This window comes from Peromyscus leucopus, chromosome 16_21, assembly GCF_004664715.2.
Source record: "Peromyscus leucopus breed LL Stock chromosome 16_21, UCI_PerLeu_2.1, whole genome shotgun sequence".
Taxonomy (NCBI): domain Eukaryota; kingdom Metazoa; phylum Chordata; class Mammalia; order Rodentia; family Cricetidae; genus Peromyscus; species Peromyscus leucopus.
Genome location: NC_051084.1, coordinates 32,225,254 through 32,243,817, shown reverse-complemented (window position 1 = coordinate 32,243,817; position 18,564 = coordinate 32,225,254). Strand labels below are relative to the sequence as shown.

The window sequence follows — 18,564 nt, the reverse complement described above, 5'->3', positions numbered from 1 at the left end:
CCTTCCTTGGGAGAATCTACCCTTTTCCCTAGTTCTTTATACCCAACCTCTTACTCTATACCCAACCTATGTGATTATACAGATTGTAGTATGCCAATCAAAAGCGTAAAAGCAGCTGGACAGTGGTGGTGTTGCATGCCTTTGATTCCAGCACTCAGAAGGAAGAGGCGGGAGGCCAGCCTGGTCTACAAAAGTGAGGTCCAGGACAGTCAAAGCTACACAGAGAAACCCTGTCTTGAAACACCCCCCCCCAAAAAACTTAAAAGTTAATGGCCACATATATGAGAATACATATGCAATATTTGTCTTTTTGGGCCTGGGTTACTTTATTCAGGGTGATATTTTGCTAGCTCCACCCATTTACCTGCAAATTTCATGATTTAAAAAAAATACCTGAATAATATTCCATTGTGTAAACGTACCACACTTTCATTATTCATTCATCAGTTGATGGACAGCTAGGCTGTTTCCAATTTCTGACTCTTATGAGTAGAGCAGCAGTGAACATGAATGAGTGAGTGTCTCTATCGTAGGATGGAGAGTCCTTTGGGTAGACGCCCAAGAGTGGCAAAGCTGGATCTTGAGGCAGATCTACCCCCAGCTTCCTGAGGAACCTCCGCACTGATTTCCATAGTTCAGGTTCGCACTTCCACCAGAAATAGATGAGTGTGTCTTTTGCCCTAAACCCTCACCAGCCTCAGCTGTCATTTGTCTTTATTGCTCTTGGCCATTCTCACTTGTATAAAATTTGAAATCTCGAAGTAGTTTTAATTTGCATTTTCTCTGACGACTAAGGATGTTGAATGTTTCTTGAGTGTTTCTCAGCCACTTGTATTTCCTCTTTTGAGAACTTGTTTAGTTCTTTTTTTTGTTGTTAAGATAGGGTTTCTCTGTGTAGCTCTGGCTGTCCTAGAACTCACTTTGTAGATAAGGCTGGCCTGGAACTCACAGAGATCCACCTGCCTTTGCCTCCCAAGTGCTGGGATTAAAGGCGTGCGCCACCACCAGCCAACTGATACTGTTTAGTTCTGTACCCCATTTAAATTGGGTTGTTTTCTTGATGTCCAAGTTTTTTAAAGTTCTTTATATATTTTAGATATTAACTCTTTATTGGATATGTAGTTGGTACAGATCTTTTCCTATTCTGTAGGCTGCCACTCTTTCTGACTGATGCTGTCCTTTGCCATATAGAAGGTTTTCAGTTTTATGGGGTCTCATTTATTAATTGTTGTTCTTCGTGCCTGTGCTATTGGTGTTCTGTACAGAAAGTCTTTTCTTGTGCCAAGAGTTCAAGACTATTCTCCACTTACTCTTCTATCAGATTCAAGGTATTTGGCCTTATGTTGAGGTCCTTGATCTATTTGGAGTTGAGTTTTGTGCAGGGGTGATAAATATGGATCTATTTGTATTCTTGTGTAAGCAGCCATCCAGTTGGACCAGCACCATTTGTTGAAGATGCTCTCTTTTCTCCAGTGTGTAATTACTGGCTTCTCTGTCAAAATTGGGTATCCATAGGTGTGTGGACTTATGTCTGAGTCTTCACTTCAATTCCATTGATCAACATGTCTGTTTTGATGCCAATACCATGCTGTTTTTATATTGCGATAGCTCTGTAGTACAGCTTGACAAATATCACTTGAAGTTTTTATTATTCAGGAGTATTTTGACTATCCTGAGGTTTTGTGTTTCTATATGAAGCTGAAAATCGTTCTTTAAATTTCTGTGACTTTTTTTGTGTATTGTATGTGGAATTTTGGGGGGGGATTGTGTTTAATCTGTAGATTATTTTTGGTAGGATGCTCATTTTCACTGTATTAATCCTACTGATCAAGTATGGGAGGTCTTTCCATCTTCTGATACCTTCTTCAGTTTCTTTCTTCAGTGTCTTAAAGTTTTTATTATATTAATCTTTCACTTGCTTGCTTAGAGTCCCGTCCTACCCCCTTTCAGGCGATTGTGAAAGGTATTGTTCCCTGATTTCTTTCTTGTTCTGCTTGTCATTTACGTATAGGAAAGCTACTGATTGTTGTGTTAATTTTGTATCTTGCTACTTTGTTGTTGTTTGTTTCTTTTCTTTTGGGTTTTCAAGGCGGGGGTTTCTCTGTGCTGTCCTGGAGCTCACTTTGCAGACCATGCTAGTCTTGAACTCAGAGATCTCCCTGCCCCTGCCCCTGAGTGCTGGGATCAAAGGCATGCACCACCACCTGGTGTATCCTACTACTTTGCTGAAGGTGTTTACCAGCTGTAGAAGTTTCCTGGTGGAGTGTTCAGTATGAAATAATACCATCTGCAAATAAAGATACTGTGACAACTTCCCTTCCTATTTGTATTTCCTTCCGTTGTTTGATTGCTCTAGCTAAGACTTCAAGTGCTATATTGAGTAGGTATGGAGAGCGGACAGCCTTGACTTGTTTCTGATTTTAGTGGAAGTGAAACTTAGTCCTGATTGTCAATTTAATTGGATTGAACGATGTCTAGGAGATTAGCCAAGTGTAGTTGTGGTTTCCTCTCTCTCTGAGCATGATTCCAAAGATGAACTAAATTGGGGAAGGCCTGGCCTGCATGTTAATAGGTTTTCTGTAGCTCAATAATAGGTTTCTCTGCCAACACAGTAAGCCAATTTCAAGGCAAATTGAAAAAATAAGGCCAGGCAGTGGTGGCGCATGCCTTTAGTCCCAGCACTTGGGAGGCAGAGCCAGGCGGATCTCTGTGAGTTCAAGGCCAGCCTGGGCTACCAAGTGAGTTCCAGGAAAGGGGCAAAACTACACAGAGAAACCCTGTCTTGAAAAACGGGGGGGGGCGGGGGGGGGGGGGAGAACAGGCTTATTTGAGCAAAGCAACTCCTGGGTGAGATCTCCAGTCCCAGAAATCGAGGCTGGAGAAGTCATATGCCAGAAATAAAGCAGGGAGGTTATATAGCCCGAGGGTGAGGGGTGATGATGCGTCTGCCACCAGCTGGGGTTGTGCCCAAGAATGGTCAAAAACTGAAACCTTTAGGTGCGGACTTGGGCTCCTGGCACCTTCAGGGGAGGAGCTGCCACAGTCACCAAGAATTCGTAACTGGGCTTTTTGGCACCTCCTCTTTGTTGAAGATTCTCTGGGAGGGTGGGGTTTGGAGAGGGAGAGAGATGGGGCTTCACAGACCATGCAGGAGAGTTGGAGGTTCCATCGGAACGCATGTGAGTGGCATTATCTGTTACAGGGGTGGGTAGGATGATGGAATAAGAGTCCTCTAGTCATGCATTCTCTCTCTCTCTCTCTCTCTCTCTCTCTCTCTTCTTCATGCCTGCCACCCCATACCTGCTCTGGTCCACCATGCTCTTAACCCACATGGTCCCTGAACCCTCTGAATAGGAGCCAGAATAAACCTTCCAAGCGCAAGCTGTTCTCCGTTACTTGGTCACAATGATGAGCAATCAACCACCAATCTTTTATTATTATTATTATTATTATTATTATTATTATTATTATTATTATTATTAATACATTGTTCTGCCTGCATGTATGTCTGCAGGTCAGAAGAGGGCACCAGATCTCATTATAGATGGTGGTGAGACACTTTGTGGTTGCTGGGAATTGAACTCAGGACCTCTGGAAGAGCAGTCAGTGCTCTTAACCTCTGAGCCGTCTCTCCAGCCCCTCAACCACCACACTTGTTGCTTTGTGCTTGCACAAAGGCTCCAGGTGGCCAAGGTACCAGCTTGAGGCCATCTCAGGTGTTCCCGGGTGTAGTTCTAGGATAGATGCAGAGCCCTGGACCTGTGCATTGTCTCCTAGACTCCCAGGAACACACCGGAGTTTTCCCATGCTCTCTCTTCTTTCAGGGGTAAGAATTGAACCCAAGGCCTCTCATATACTAGGCAATTCCTCTATCACTGAACTGCATTCCCAGCCCATGTCAGTCAGAGCTATCAACCCCCCTGCCAGGTCTGGAGAGATGGCTCAGCAGTTAAGAGCGCTTGCCGTTTTGTTTGGTTTTGGTTTTTGGTCTGTTCTGCGTTTTGTTTATTTGTGTTGTTATTTTGTTTTGAGACAAGGTCTTGCTATGTATCCCTGGCTGTCCTGGAACTCTCTATGTAGACCAGGCTGGCCTTGAACTCAGAGACCCACCTGGCTCTGCCTCCGAGTGCTGGAATTAAAGGCGTGGGCCACCACCGCCCGGCTTCACTTGCTATTTTTGCAGAGCCCTTGGGCTCAGTCCCTAGTACCCGCTCACAGACCCCTGTAACTCCAGCTCCAGGGAATCCAATGTCCTCTTTTTTCCTTGCGTAGGTGCACACGTGCACACACATTTGAATAAAGTTTAAAAACAAACTCTTCTCAACGTCTCATGAGCTCATGCTGTTTCTTTTAAACATTTGCTTCAAGTCAATCGTTCGCATCAGTAACTTCCCTACAACCCAGGCAGACATAATGTTATTAAACAGTTGGTTGACTGTTTTTGACAAACAATTCTGGAGAAAAAGCTGTTTTTACTATGTGAACCGAATCAGGTTAATAGAAAAAGCCTTGCTGTTGGGAGCCCGCCAGGAGAATAGCAGAGAAGCCAAGCTGTAATTCACTGTGAACATACCCTATCGCTTTCACAGGCCGGCAGATTGTTCCAGAACGATGGTGGTCTCCTCTTCTATCTACTCCTCTCCCTCCTACCCCATCTTCCTCCTCTTCTTTCTCAATTTTATTTGTTTTTGAAAGAGGATATCACTCTGTAGTTCTGGCCTCCCTGGAACTCATTATGTAGATCAGGTTAGCCCTGAATATACGTCCAGCCTCCTCAGCCTCTTACATGCTGGCCTTGCTGTTAGGTTTCAAACCTGGGACAAACGGCTGAGGTGCCTATTTAACGTGTCAAAGTGGACCTGACCTCCGGGTCCTTCTGGCATCCCTCAGTCGCTGCCTGTTACAGGGTCCTCCTGGCTGGCATACTCCACCTACACCCGGAACTCTCCCTAAATAATCCAACAGTTTTGGTTGCCTTTGGGCCTCCTGGCTGCTGTGCCTGGCTCCCCTTTCTCCCCTCTCCTCACATGGCACAGCTCAGCCTGGACATGTCCCCTCTGAACTCTCCCAGATGTCCCTGTCCCTGCCTCTACCTGAGCTCTTCCATATGTCTGTAATAAACCTTCTCCATCATACCTAGGAGCAGTCATGCTTCCTTCCCTTTTTTTTTTTTTCCATTCAATTACAGACAGGAGTTACTAAGTCCGACAGGGTCTCTCTCTGTGTAGCCCTGCCTGTCCTGGAACTCGCTCTGTAGACCAGGCTGGCCTCGAACTCAGAGATCCGTCTGCCTCTGCCTCCTGAGTGCTAGGATCAAAGGCGTGCGCCACCACTGCCTGGCTACTTCGAACTCTTAATCCTCCTGCTTTCTGCCTATCAAGTACTAGAATTCTAGGTATTAATTTCAAAAGAGCAAGATTCTACAAAGCTCTATAAAAATTGGTGAGTCTAGCTGTGAGATTATTATATATAAAAATTTAACATTCAAAATATAAATATCCGGCACAGTTGCTTGGTCAACTGTGTTTTCCTCATACAGGAGTAGAAAGGACCCAGCCAGTTTTTGATGGGCAGTGGGGGGGTTGCCGTCATAAACAAGCTGCGGGATTGTGCTGCTCGAACTCAGAAAAACATCAGGACACCGGATAATTTTTGTTGTTTTCTTTAAAACAAATGACAAAAAATTCCCCAATATTCACGTTCACAGAGGCTGGCAGCACTCAGCTAGTGAACATTCTACAATGTCAAAGACCAGAACTGCTATGTGTGATAGAGCACCCTCATTCAGAGGCAGCGCTCACAGTGAGTTTGTCATGTGAGCGGCTGCAGAATAGTCGGAAATCCTCTCTGTCATCTGTAGCCAAAGGAGACTGTGGACAAATGGCTATGGAGCTACAAGCAGAGCTGGGCACGATGGCGCATGCCCTTAATCCCAGCATTTAGGAGGCAGAGGCAGGAGGATCTCTGAATCTGAGGCCAGCCTGGTCGACAGAGCGAGTTCCAGGACAGCCAGGGCTGTTACACAGAGAATCCCTGTCTCAAAAAATCAACCCCCCCCCAAAAAAAAAGCTCCAAGAAAACAGCAGTGTTCCCAGGCACACCCAAGGGGAGGCTCAGGACTAACCTACTAGACACAGGGACCTGATTCCTTCACATTTGCTTGGTTAAGTGGACCCAATATTAGATTTCAGGGACATTTCTAATGTTCTGTCACATGACTCGGGGCCAGAAAGACAGGTGTCAAAGGGACATTAACCTTTTCTGTACTTTCTTACTGTTTATTAAAAGTGTATATTCATACCAAATTGAGGATTGAAACCCAAGTTATGAATAAGAGAAACCTGGGGCTGGAGAGATAGCTCAGGGGTTAAGAGTATCTGCTACTCTTGTCGTGGACCAGGGTTCAGTTCCCAGCACCCACATCTGGTAGCAGGTGATAAAATGCCATTTCAGAAGGGATGGTGCCCGACACCGGAGAGGAGGATGAAGCACAGAGAGGGACGTCTGAACAGACAGACAGCCTTTTAGACATCTTCCACCAGGCCGATTAGCATTAAGGCGTGCCCTTTTATCTAAGCGCATCCCTAACCTGTTTCAATTACACTTACGCAATGAGTCTTAGGGACAGGGTTTGGAAAACTTCCTCTAGCCAAATATGAGGACGTTTCTGGCCTGGAAGCTCCCTCTCCTATACTTCTCCCCATTCGTCTCCTCAGCCCATGATTTAAAATATTCCTCCTATTAAACTGGCAAACATAAGCAGTTCTTCTGAGTCGTACTCAGGGTCTCAGAATCTGAGCTTGCTTTACCCGGCAGGGCTACATAAGGGGATAGTTTGAGCAAGGGCGTGGTTACCAGGTGCTTGGAAGGGTCTACACTTGGCTGTGCGGTGTGCTTTGATCTAGCAAGGGGGAGGTCTTTTGCCTCACCCCCCCCCCAAACCTTGGCATTCTTATAAAAAGCCCTTTTGAATAAACGGAAGAGGCCACTGGGTAGTGATCCAGGCCCTCCCGAAGCTATCCTGTGTTTCTTACTTCTCATCAACTAGGTCTCTCTTTCTATCTAATATTTCGTATCCTTCTCTCCTCCTCCTAAGAACCCTAGAAAAGGTAGGAAAGGTAGGAACTGGACTCCCCATGGCCTTCCATAGAAAAGAGTTTTTATAAGGTGGGAAAATCACCTTCATCAAGACCTGAATTATCTCTAAACTGTGAGAAAATAAATCTGTGTTTAAGACAGTCTGTGCTGTTTTGTTCTGGCATCCTGAGCTGACTAACACAGATCTGTTCCTTCTGGAGATTTTGGGGGTGGGAGGTGGGGATTTGCCCTTTGCCTTTTCTACCTCTTAAAGGTCACTCATGTTCCTTAGTTTCTGGTGCCTTCCTCTATCATTGAAGCCAGAAGAATAGCGTCTTCAAATCTAATACACACACACACACACACACACACACACACACACACACACACACACACACATATACATAAACATACATACATCGAATACACACACATTGCAATATATATCGAATTTGTCAGGATTCTCTAGAAGAACAGAACTGATAGAATGAATGAGATATGCATGTAAAGGGGGTTTATTAGAATGGCTTACAGGCTGTGGTCCAGTTAGTCCAACAATGGCTGTCTACAAACAAAAGTTCCAAGAATCCCAAAGTTGTTGATTCCATGAGGCTGTCTGTCTGTCTCAGCTGGTCTTCAGTCTATGCAGGATCCTGAAGAAGTAGGCACTAATGCCGGTGAAGGAATGGACTTGCAGCAAGAGCAAGCAGGCAAAGAGAGCAAGCTTTCTCCTTCCATGTTCATTATATAGGCTGTTGCCAGAAGGTGTGGTCCAGATTAAAGATGGATCCTCCAGGGCAGGAGAGATGCCTCAGTGGTTAAGAGCACTGACTGCTCTTCCAAAGGTCCTGAGTGGGGTTGGGGATTTAGCTCAGTGGTAGAGCACTTGCCTAGCAAGCACAAGGACCTGGGTTCGATCCTCGGCTCTGGGAAAAAAAAAAAAAAAAAGACAAAATACCAAAGGTCCAGAGTTTAATTCCCAGCAACCACATAGTGGCTCACAACCGCTTGTAATGTGATCTGGTGCCTTCTGGCCTGCAAGGACACATGCAGACAGAACAATGTATGGATTAATAAATAAATCTTAAAAAAAAAAAAAAGATGGATTTTCTACCGGGCGCAGTGGTGAACGCCTTTAATCCTGGGCTTAATCCTCAGTACTTATAAAATAAAAAAATCCTTACCTGGGGTCTGATAATCCAGAATAATCAGTTGATTATACTTCAACCTAATTCCGTCTTGCTAGTTACAAAACATACTTATGGGTTCTTGAGAGTTACAATTTGGACAACTTTGGGGAGTGATTATTTTGGCTGCTACTTTGGGACACTTACTATGTATCAGGCAGGAAGTTTAGAGGTAGAACACTTAAGGTCATCTAGCAGGCACCAGAAACCACACTCTTTCCCCCTTATCTAGTCCCTTAGCTTTCTGTCTCCTTGCTTGTCGTGGTCCAAAGACCAGGCTGTTGCATTTCTAGTATCAACATGTTCAGCCTAGGGGAAAGGGAAAGGATGGGGTAGCCTATGCTCCTAGCTCTGTTCCCATTCATCAGAAACAACGTCCCTCCCAGAGTCTTTCCAGCCATATCTCTGAGACTTGTCACCATCTAGGTGTGGGACAATCTTTAACATTGAGCATGTGGCAAAGGGAACGCAATTGTCCTGAACTGGCAGGGACCTGCGCATCCCTGAAGCCAAAACAAAACCCAAGTTCTTTGAGGAAGAGACAGTTGAGCTGGGTATGTTGCGGGTGGAGAGCTTCGGACATCTTGTTGTTGAATAAGTGAATGACATGGGTATTAGAGCTTTTGAGATCTATTCTTCTAAGAAGACTTTTGTTGTTGTTGGTTTGGGAAGCGTTTCTAGAAACTTAAAAAAAAAAAAACAGCTAAGGGTGGAATTCTATCCTTCAGTAATGAATTTAATTAAAAACCACATACAAAGCCAGAGCTGGGTGTGGTGGTATATCCGTGCTATGAGGCAAAGGGTTTACTTGAGCCCCGGTGTCTGGGGCCGGTGTGTGCAGCAAGGTAAGGAAACCTCTCCCCCACAAACTCTGAAAAAGTCGGGAGCTTTGGGAGTTGTAAACCTTGTGCTTAGCATGATTGAGTCCCTGGGTTTAATCCTCAACACACACACACACACATACACACACACACACACACACACACACACTTTAAGAATATATGTGTATTATAGATACATACTATATCTATATAAATAGATATAGATATATAGTTTGTTTGCTTTTTGAAACATTCCTTCTGTGAGTAGTCCTGGCTATCCTGGAACTCACTCTGTAGATGATGCTGGCCTCGAACTCAGAGGTGCACCTGCTGGCTTTGCTCTCAATCCTCCTGCCTTAGCCTCCCACAGGGTAATCACAGGTGAGCGATGCCACGCTTGACCTTGAGAGGAGAGCTTGTCTGCATGGGAAGACTGCAAACAAAACCTGTGCTTCTCAGATGTCTCCTGAACTTCCTTAAAATGACTGCCACAGCTAGTTTTGGCTACTCCAGGAAGGAGGGTGATAATGTTGCAGAGTTCTGTGTGTGGCCTTAAAAATATTTCATTTAGCTAGTATGAGACAGGGTTTCTCTGTGTAGCCCTAGCTGTCTGAGAACTCACTCTGTAGCCCTAGCTGTCCTCGAATTCACAGAGATCTGCCAGCCTCTGCCTCCTGAGTGCTGGGATTAAAGGTGTGCGCCACCACTGCTCCACTCCATGTAACTAGTATTTTAAAACAAATTAAATGCAGAGACTTTAAAAAGTAGGGGAATCACACATCTTTAGGTGCAGGTATGTTGGAGTAATTGACTTTTTATCTGGGAATCATTAACTGTGTTTGTAGGAGTAAAACATTAACTTTTTTTTTTTTTAAAATAACAGGAAGTGAAGCAGCCTCCTAGCAAGGCAGGGACCTCCCAGACAGAGCTGGCGAGGAAAATGAAGCTCCCGATGTTCATAGTGGATGCATTCACAGCAACAGCTTTCCGGGGCAACCCTGCTGCCGTCTGCCTCGTGGAAAATGTAAGTCCTCGGTTCTCAAAGGGCCGTGCCTGGAATCCTAGATGTGTGCAGAGCCCATGACTTCTGATTTTCCAAAGGCTAAGGCAGGAGGATCCTGACTCTGAGGCCAGTCTGGGCCTTATAGAGAACCATCTTACGAAAATGAAAAGTAATAATCAAAAATTATTTTATAAAAGAATGACTGGAGCCTTCCTTTCAGAATTAGGATACTGTTTAATTAGCACCAAAAACTAAGCACAAGATTACAGGAGATCTGTGGGTAGGAATGGCTGAGACGTCATTTGACTTTTCTATGTGTACATCCTGGATCTTTTCAGCAGCAGCAGGTAAGACAGGGTCCACTATGCTACTCAGACTGGCTTGGAACTCCCTATGTAGCCCAGGCTACCCTCAGACTCTCCCTGTCCCAGCCTCCTGAGTGCTGGGCTTGCAGGGTTCATTATCATGCCTGGCCGCAGCCTCATCTATACCTCAGAAATGTAGACATTCTTCTCTTCAGTGCCCTGCAAGGTGACTCAGCAGGTGAGAGTGCTTGCTGCTAAGCCTGAGGACCTGAGTTCGATCCCCGAGGCTCCCTGGTAAAAGGAGAAAGCTGACTCTTGCAAATTGTCCCTTGGTTCTGCATGGTGGGACCAGCGAGAGGGCTGGGTGAGTAAAGGTACCTGCTGCCAAGCCTGACTACCTAACTAGATCTCCAGGTTCCACACGGTGGAAGGAGAGAACAGTGTCTGCAAGGGCCCTCTGACCTCTATTCATTCTCTCTCTATCTCTCTCTCTCTCTCTCTCTCTCTCTCTCTCACACACACACACACACACACACACACACACACACACACAGTAACTGGAGCCAAATAAAAAAGAGGAAGAGGCTGTGGCAGGAGGATCATGAGTTTGAGACCAGCCTGGGCTACAAGCATGCTCTAGGCCAGCCTGGACTATTAATGAGAACTGTCTCAAAAAACTAAAATAAAGTAAATCTTACCCTTTTACTTAGAGCAGTTCACATAAAGGAGTTGGTTATATGGGGCTAGAGAGATGACCCTCATCTCATCCCAGCTATGACTCCATTAAGTAACCCTGCAGCTAGCCGCAGAGGGTAAAGGAATTACTAGGTCTTATCTAGTAAGACAAGAGCTTGGGAAGATTAGTGAGAATAATTAGCAACCAGATTCCAGGTTCCAAATTTAGAACCTTCTATAGGATCAATCTGGCAAGAACGACTTCCTGTCAAATTGTGGAATCAACTGTAATTGCCTGTCAAGAGTTTAACTATATCTGTCCCATGTCTCCATGTCACTCATATATGTATATGTGTATATCTATCTATCTATCTATATAATAGATATACTTGTATATGTATATATACATACTCACACATACATATTTATAGGTATAAATATGTGTCTATGTATAGATAATTTACATGTGTATATATTTGAGACAGAGTCTATGTAGCTGCGTTTTCACCAGATAATAATTTGTGTTGTTTCATAACTTTGATTATCTCCAGAACACTAATATCAATAAACACTGGAGCTAAAGGATCTGTCTCTATTTAAAAAAAAGATTTATTTGTTTTATGTCTTGGGTGTTTTGTCTGCATGTACATCTGCACACCTGAAAAGGCCCTCAGATTCCATGGGACTGCAGTTATTGACGATGTGAGCCTCCATGTGGGTGCTGGAGTTGAACCCGAGACCTCTGGGTTCAGTAATCTTAACTGCTGGGCTGCCCCTTCAGCCCTCTCTGTCTTTATCTACTTGCCTATTAAAATATGTTTTTGGTTTTTTGTTTGTTTTTTGTTTTTGTTTTTGTTTTGATACAGGGTTTCTCTGTGTAGCCCTGACTGTCCTGGAACTCACTCTGTAGACCAGGCTGGCCTCGAACTCACAGAGATCCACCTGCCTCTGTCTTCAGAGTGCTGGGATCAAAGCGTGTGCTACCACAGCCTGGCTAAAATATGTTTTTTTGGTTGTGAGCCTAGCCTTTAACGGCTGAGCCATCTCTCCAGCCCTAAAATATGTTTTATGTACTTATCTTTTTCTTTTTTGTTGTCTTGCTGTGTTTGTTTGTTTGCAACATATTCAAAACTTAGGAAATAAAGATTTAAGTATAGCCAGGCTGTGGGGGTGCATACCTGTCTCGGAAAAGAAAAAAGATTTAAGCATAGTCTAAGATTCTTCTAGACTTAGAAGATGGAAGGAGGGATGGAGGACATTAAAATGAGAAAGACTGGGCTGGGCAGTGGTGGCGCACACCTTTAATCCCAGCACTTGGGAGGCAGAGGCAGATGGATCTCTGTGAGTTCGAGGCCAGCCTGATCTACATAGTGATTTCCAGGACAGGCTCCAAAGCTACACAGAGAGACTCTCCTCAAAAAAAAAAAAAAAAAAAAAAAACGATTTGACTGAGATAAGACTTAGGCTAAACTTTGTACTTTGAGCTTTTGAAAACTTGATAAAAGGCTGACGTAGAGATTGGGAATGTGTCCCAGCAGTGTGAAGCCCTAGGTTTGATCTCTAGCCCCACATAAATCAGGACTGGTGGAGCACCTCTGTAGTCAGGAGTTAAAGGTCAATCCCAGCCACATAGGAAGTTTCAAGCCAGCCTGGGCTACATGGGGCTATATGTAAAAAAAAAACAAAAACAACAAAAAGTTGTGTAAAGAAAAGGAACAGTTCTAAACAAGAATATCCCAAGAGCTTCTATAATATTCTATTTTGTTTTCAAGACATTTATCTCTTGAAACTTCCATACAAGGAACCCATAATATTGTATACCAGATAAAAGCAAAGACAGATTAAAAGTTAAACAAAAAAATTGGAACAGATAGCTGAAAAAACTTAATACTTAAAAAAGTAGGCATCTAGAGCTGGGCATGGTGGTGCACGCTTTTAATTCCAGCACTTAGGAGGCAGAGGCAGGTGGATCTCTGGGCCTTACCCACTGCGCCAACCTCAATGTTCGTGCGTGCGTGCGTGCGTGCGTGCGTGCGTGCGTGTGTGTTCATGCTACAAATAAATGTACTAGATTGAATCTGAGGAAAGGAAATCATGTGAGGGGAGAGGTATTAACATGGGAATTCTGCTTCCTGGGTACCCCACTGACTTCTAGCACATGGTCTCCAGCGTTGGAGCAGCGACCGTGGGGTGACGACTCAGCCAGTGTTGTTCACTTGTCACATTAACTCACACCGCCACCTGGGAGTGGGCATATTACCATTGTCCTTATCTTTCGGATCAAAGAACAGAGGCAGAGGAGAGTTCCATGATTTCCTGGGGTCACTCACTCCTAAGTGGCCTGCCTGGCGGCAGAGCCCTACCATCTCCACCCTCCCAGCAGCTCACCACGTCTCCCAGATGGCCATGTTCATAATTCAGTCAGCAAACCCTCTGAGCGCCTACCCCACCTTGACTTCTGCCAACACACCGGGCCTGGCATGTGGGCGGCACGCGGTAGGAATGTGTGGAAAGATAGGAAGACGTTATAACGGACTGAACTGTGGCAAAACCCTTCTAAGAATTCTTGTTAGGAACAAGAGAGATGGCTCAGCAGTTAAGAGCACTGGCTAAAGCCGGGTGACGGTGGCGCACGCCTTTAATCCCAGCACTCGGGAGGCAGAGCCAGGCGGATCTCTGTGAGTTCGAGGCCAGCCTGGTCTACAGAGCGAGATCCAGGACAGGGGAAAGAAGAAGAGGAAGAGGAAGAAGAGGAGGAGGAGGAGGAGCACTGGCTAATTTTGCAGAATACTCAGGTTCAGTTCCCAGAACCCCCTAGTGGCTCACAGTCATCTGTAACTCCAGATCTAGATGATCCAGTGCCCTCCTCCAAACTAAACAGGCACCAGGCACATGTGGTGGCCAGACATACATGCAGACAAAATACTCAGACAGACAAACAATCATAATTCTATAAGAAATACAAAAACCTCCCAGAATTCCTGGGCTAAAGACATGGAGAGATGGGACATGCAGACTGATATGAAAAAGTTACAGTCACCTGAGTTATGGCAAACCCTTCAGAATTCTTGTTAGGAGCTGGAGAGATAACTCAGTGGTTAAGAGCACTTGTTGCTTTTCCAGAGGACCTGGGTTCAATTCCCAGCACCCCGATGGCAGCTCTTACAACCATCTGTAACTTCAGGGGATCCAGTGCCTCTGTCCTCCTTGTGTACCTATATTCATGTGCACATACCCACATGCAGACACACATAACTCTATGTAGCAAGAAAGAATTCTTGTTAACCAGCAGTCACTAATTTTTTGGGCTTACCTTGGAGTGGGTTGGACAAGGCATAAAAAGTGAAAATGAAGACTAGGGGTGTGACTTGGTATGCTAGATCTTGTCCGGCATGTGTGAGGCCTAAAATAAAACAAGAAGGTATAGACAGTGCCTCTTCCAGAGGTTCAGATGCAGGGGAAGGGGTCCCAGTGTCTTCCTGGGTGTTTATGCACTTCCTGTACTTCTCTAATGAGACAAGCTGTCACATGAAGGTTGCCATGTCTCTATATTGCCACAAGATGGGAGTATAAAATAAAACTTTATCCTGTCCGCCCTCCCCGGCTCAATAATCCTGTGGGTCCTAAGATGTTAGTTAGGACCTTATGTCAAAACCCCAGACACTGGCCCTCTGAACAGCAAATATCAGTCTGCTTTTGGTATTGGAGATTTGATCCCCTCGAGGACGCCAAAGGGAAATGGTCGTTGAAGCAGGAGAGCTGCCTGGCCTGGTGGTGCAGTCTCTGGTTCCGGAGCTTGGGAGATGGAGGAAGGAGCTCAAGTTCAGGGTCATCCTAGCTCTGTAGCTCAGCCAGCTGAGGCTACATGAGACTGTGTCTCAAACAAAACAGCAGGGTCTGGTTATTGTGTGTGTGTGTGTGTGTGTGTGTGTGTGTGTGTGTGTGTGTGTGTGTGTGTGTTGGTATTTGCTCCGCCCATGGCCTGAAGGAGGCAGTGCTTCTTGCCATCATATGTGACTTCTTAAAAGGAAAGGGAGAGGGGTCACAAGGTCCCTTCTTCTGCTTCCTGGTCTGATCGAACTGCCAAGTGGATTCACTCCTGGTCAGATCAGAGGACTTCTTCAGCTGCTTACTCAGTTCTGTATTCGTGAGTGCATTTCCTCAATTTATATCCTAATAAATTCCCTAATACTCCTTAAGCAGACTCCAGTGTATTTCTCGAATGGGGGGGGGGGCTGGTTACTTGAGGAGGTGATGTTGTACAACCCAAACTGTGTTCTACCACTGAGTCACGGCCTCAGATCAGCTTTGTACTTATGTGCAAAAAGCTTATAGTATAAAATGGAAAGATAAATATTGTAATGAAATGAAAATGTGTGTGTGTGTGTGTGTGTGTGTGTGTGTGTGTGTGTGTGTGTTCCTGAGTGTGCATGCCATGGGTGACCCTCAGGGACTCCACCCACAGCTGTACTTTACTTCCTGACTTTAGGAGAACAGAAGTAAGGCTATGACTTGCCTAAGACTCTTCTCAGATGCCAGACTTTCCTCTCACTTTCCACCTACCGTACCCAAACCTGACCTTTTGCCCAGATACAGCATAAGACCTTTTCATTAAATTCATATATTTAAAGATTGATTTTTACTTCATTGAATGTTTGCCCGCAAGTATGTGTGTCTACCGGGTACATTCCTGATGTTGTCAGGAGCCAGAAGAGGGCACTGGATCCACAGCCTCTGGACTTAGAGATGGTTGTGAGCATCTTTAAAGCACAGTACTTCTTGTTAAAAATCTTTGTATATCAAGGCTGACGGTGAAGTTCAATGCAGAACACATGTTCTGGGAAGAGCCTGGGCAACACCTGGATCCAGCCTCCAACCCCCCCCTCCCCAGCCCCCAAACAAACAAACCCTCCATGCCTCAATGATCTGCTCTCTAGCATTGCTTACTACAGCTTCTGGTAGGTGTCCTGGCTTCCATCTTGATACTGAGTCCTTTGCACACAGGGCCATGGCTTACACACCAGGACTTCTCAGACTTTAATGCACTCCCAGATCCCCTGGCGTCTTGTTTGAGAGGACAGTCTGATTGAGCAGGTCTGGGGAAGGGCCCAGGACTCCCTCAGATTCCTTTGCAGTGGTCCCTGCTGCCAGCCCGCTCAGTACTCACTGCTGCTCCTTAGAAACCTTTCGGTAGTCCATGTTTCTCTGCTTGCTGGTGCCTTGCCTTTCTGTGAAGCGTTAATGGATAATAAGAGCTTGTGATGGTCAGACAGTATAGTGTCAGGTTAAAGCCTGAGCTTTGAGCCATTCAAAATGAAAAAAGTCAGTCTGTCTATCTATCTATCTATCTATCTATCTATCTATCTATCTATCTATCATCTATCAATCATTTTGTTTTGGAGACAAGGTCTCATGTAGCCCAGGCTAGCCTTAAAATTGCTATCTAGCTGAAAGTGACTGAACTCGTGATCTGCCTGCCTTCACCTTTCAAGTACTGGGATTACAGACACGTGTCAATGTGACTGGCTTTTAAGAACTTTTTCTTTGTTAGAGTAAAGGAAATGGGGCTGAGTTTTTGACTCAGTTGGCGGAGTGCTTGCCCGAGCACAAAGCCCTGAGTTGGGTCTCAGCACCACGTCAACTGAGTGTGCGCTCACATGCCTGTAATCCCAGCCTTCAGGACACAGAGGCAGGAGGAAGAATGAGTTTCAGAACAGTGCTTCCCGGGGCCCTGCTCCTCTCGGAGGATTTCTAGGCAGTTAGTGGCTGCAGGGGAGGGAGAGGCGTTTTCTTCAGTGGTGCAGCAGCTGAATTGCTCATGATGCTATAGGTAACTGTCATTCATGTTCTTGTAAGCAATCCTAGTAAAGCTCATTGGATAAGAAGAAACCACAAAAATCTAAAATGAAAAAAAAAAAAAAAAAGCCGAAACCCAAACAAAATAGACACTCCCAGAAAGATATCACACACACACACACACACACACACACACACACACACACACACACACAGTCTTTAATTCTTTACCATGTAAATTGAATTTCCTTTTAAGCATATAACTTTTCTTTTTCCTTTTTTATACATGGTCTCACTATGTAGCCTTACTGTCCTGGACCTTACTCTGTAGATCAGGCTGGTCTCCAACTCAGAGAGATCGGCTTGCCTCTGCCTCCCGAGTGCTGGGATTAAAAGTGTGCACCACTATGCCAAGCATACGACTTTTGATGCCGACGAGCTGCTATGTTAAGTCAGATCTGTGTTTCCAGGCTCTCTATAATCTTTTTTTTTTTCTATTTCAGACATTGGATGAAGACTCTCATCAGCACATTGCAAGAGAAATGAATCTCTCTGAAACGGCTTTTATCCGAAAACTGCAACCAACTGACAACTTCACACAAAGTAAATAGAAATGTAAACGTTTTGTTTTACATTTGTGTGTGTGTGTGTGTGTGTGTGTGTGTGTGTGTGTGTGTGGCACGGGCCATGGCATTTGTGTGAGGCTGGGGGACAGCTTGTAGGAGTTGGTTCTCCGGTTCCACCTTGTGAGTCCTGGGGATCAAACTCAAGTCACTGGGACCTTTCCCGGGAGAGAGCAGAATGTCTGTCTACCCCACGCTCCCCCCTGGAGGAAGGTTTTCCTGTTAACCGCGCTCATGATTTAGGGAAGAAGATGCAGAGGCATCTTTCACCTGACGGTGTGGGTTTGATCTCGCTTTTCTTTGCCTTTTCTCCTCGGAAGGTGCCCGCTTTGGACTCAGGTGGTTTACTCCGGAGAGTGAATTCCCGCTGTGTGGCCACGCCACCCTGGCGTCCGCGGCTGTGCTCTTCCATAAAATGAGTAATGTGGACTTCGCTTATTGATTGATTGGTTGTTGTTTGTGATAGAGTCTCATTTAGCTCAGGCTGGCCCTGAACAGGGCCAGCTCTGAGTCCTGACATTCCTCCAGCTTCCTACCTCTGCCTCCCACATGCTGGTGTGGAAGGAGTGAGTGTGCCTCGCTGTTTTGTTTGAGTTTGAGGCAGAATCCTGGGATCCCAGCCTGACTTCACACCTGCTGACTAGCTGAGGCTGACCCTGAACTCCTGACTTTTCTGCCTCTGCATCTTAGGTTTTCAAGCACATGCTCAGCTAATGTGGTGCTGGGGGTTGACCCAGGGCTTCTGGCATCTAGACAAGCATCTAACAACTCAGTAAGAGTTACATGAGGCAAAACACATATACACATTAATTATTTTTTTTGCTTTCTAAAAATAAAAAAGTAAAATCAAACATGGTAATATAAATCCAAAGAGATACTGATTTGATACTCAATATACTGACAAATGACAATGGAAAAATGTTAAACACCTTTGCCTCCTGTAAGTAAACGATTACATTTCTGTAGGAGGAACACATTGTATGGGCAGCAGAAATGGTGTCATTTATAACCTACTGTAGACTCCGATCTGAGCCCGCGTGTTTCACTGGGGTGGGGAGGGAAGGCACATGTAATGCA

The 18,564-nt window shown here is 45.1% G+C and overlaps 1 protein-coding gene across 4 annotated transcripts in view; it reads left to right on the top strand.

Moving 5' to 3' along the window:
• LOC114701133 (phenazine biosynthesis-like domain-containing protein 2) overlaps positions 1-18,564 on the top strand; it is a 41,899-nt gene that overhangs the window by 15,755 nt on the left and 7,580 nt on the right. For 3 of the 4 annotated variants that reach the window (XR_005090116.1, XM_028881102.2, XM_037199828.1), the window contains exons 2-4: positions 9,969-10,109; positions 17,368-17,467; positions 17,808-17,906. Coding sequence is in view for 3 of the 4 variants with exons in the window: in XM_028881102.2 (XP_028736935.1) it covers positions 10,026-10,109; positions 17,368-17,467; positions 17,808-17,906 (283 nt within the window). In the remaining variant the exon portion in view is untranslated. The remainder of the gene's footprint in view (positions 1-9,968; positions 10,110-17,367; positions 17,468-17,807; positions 17,907-18,564) is intronic. The other variant, XM_037199829.1, reaches the window with a different exon arrangement.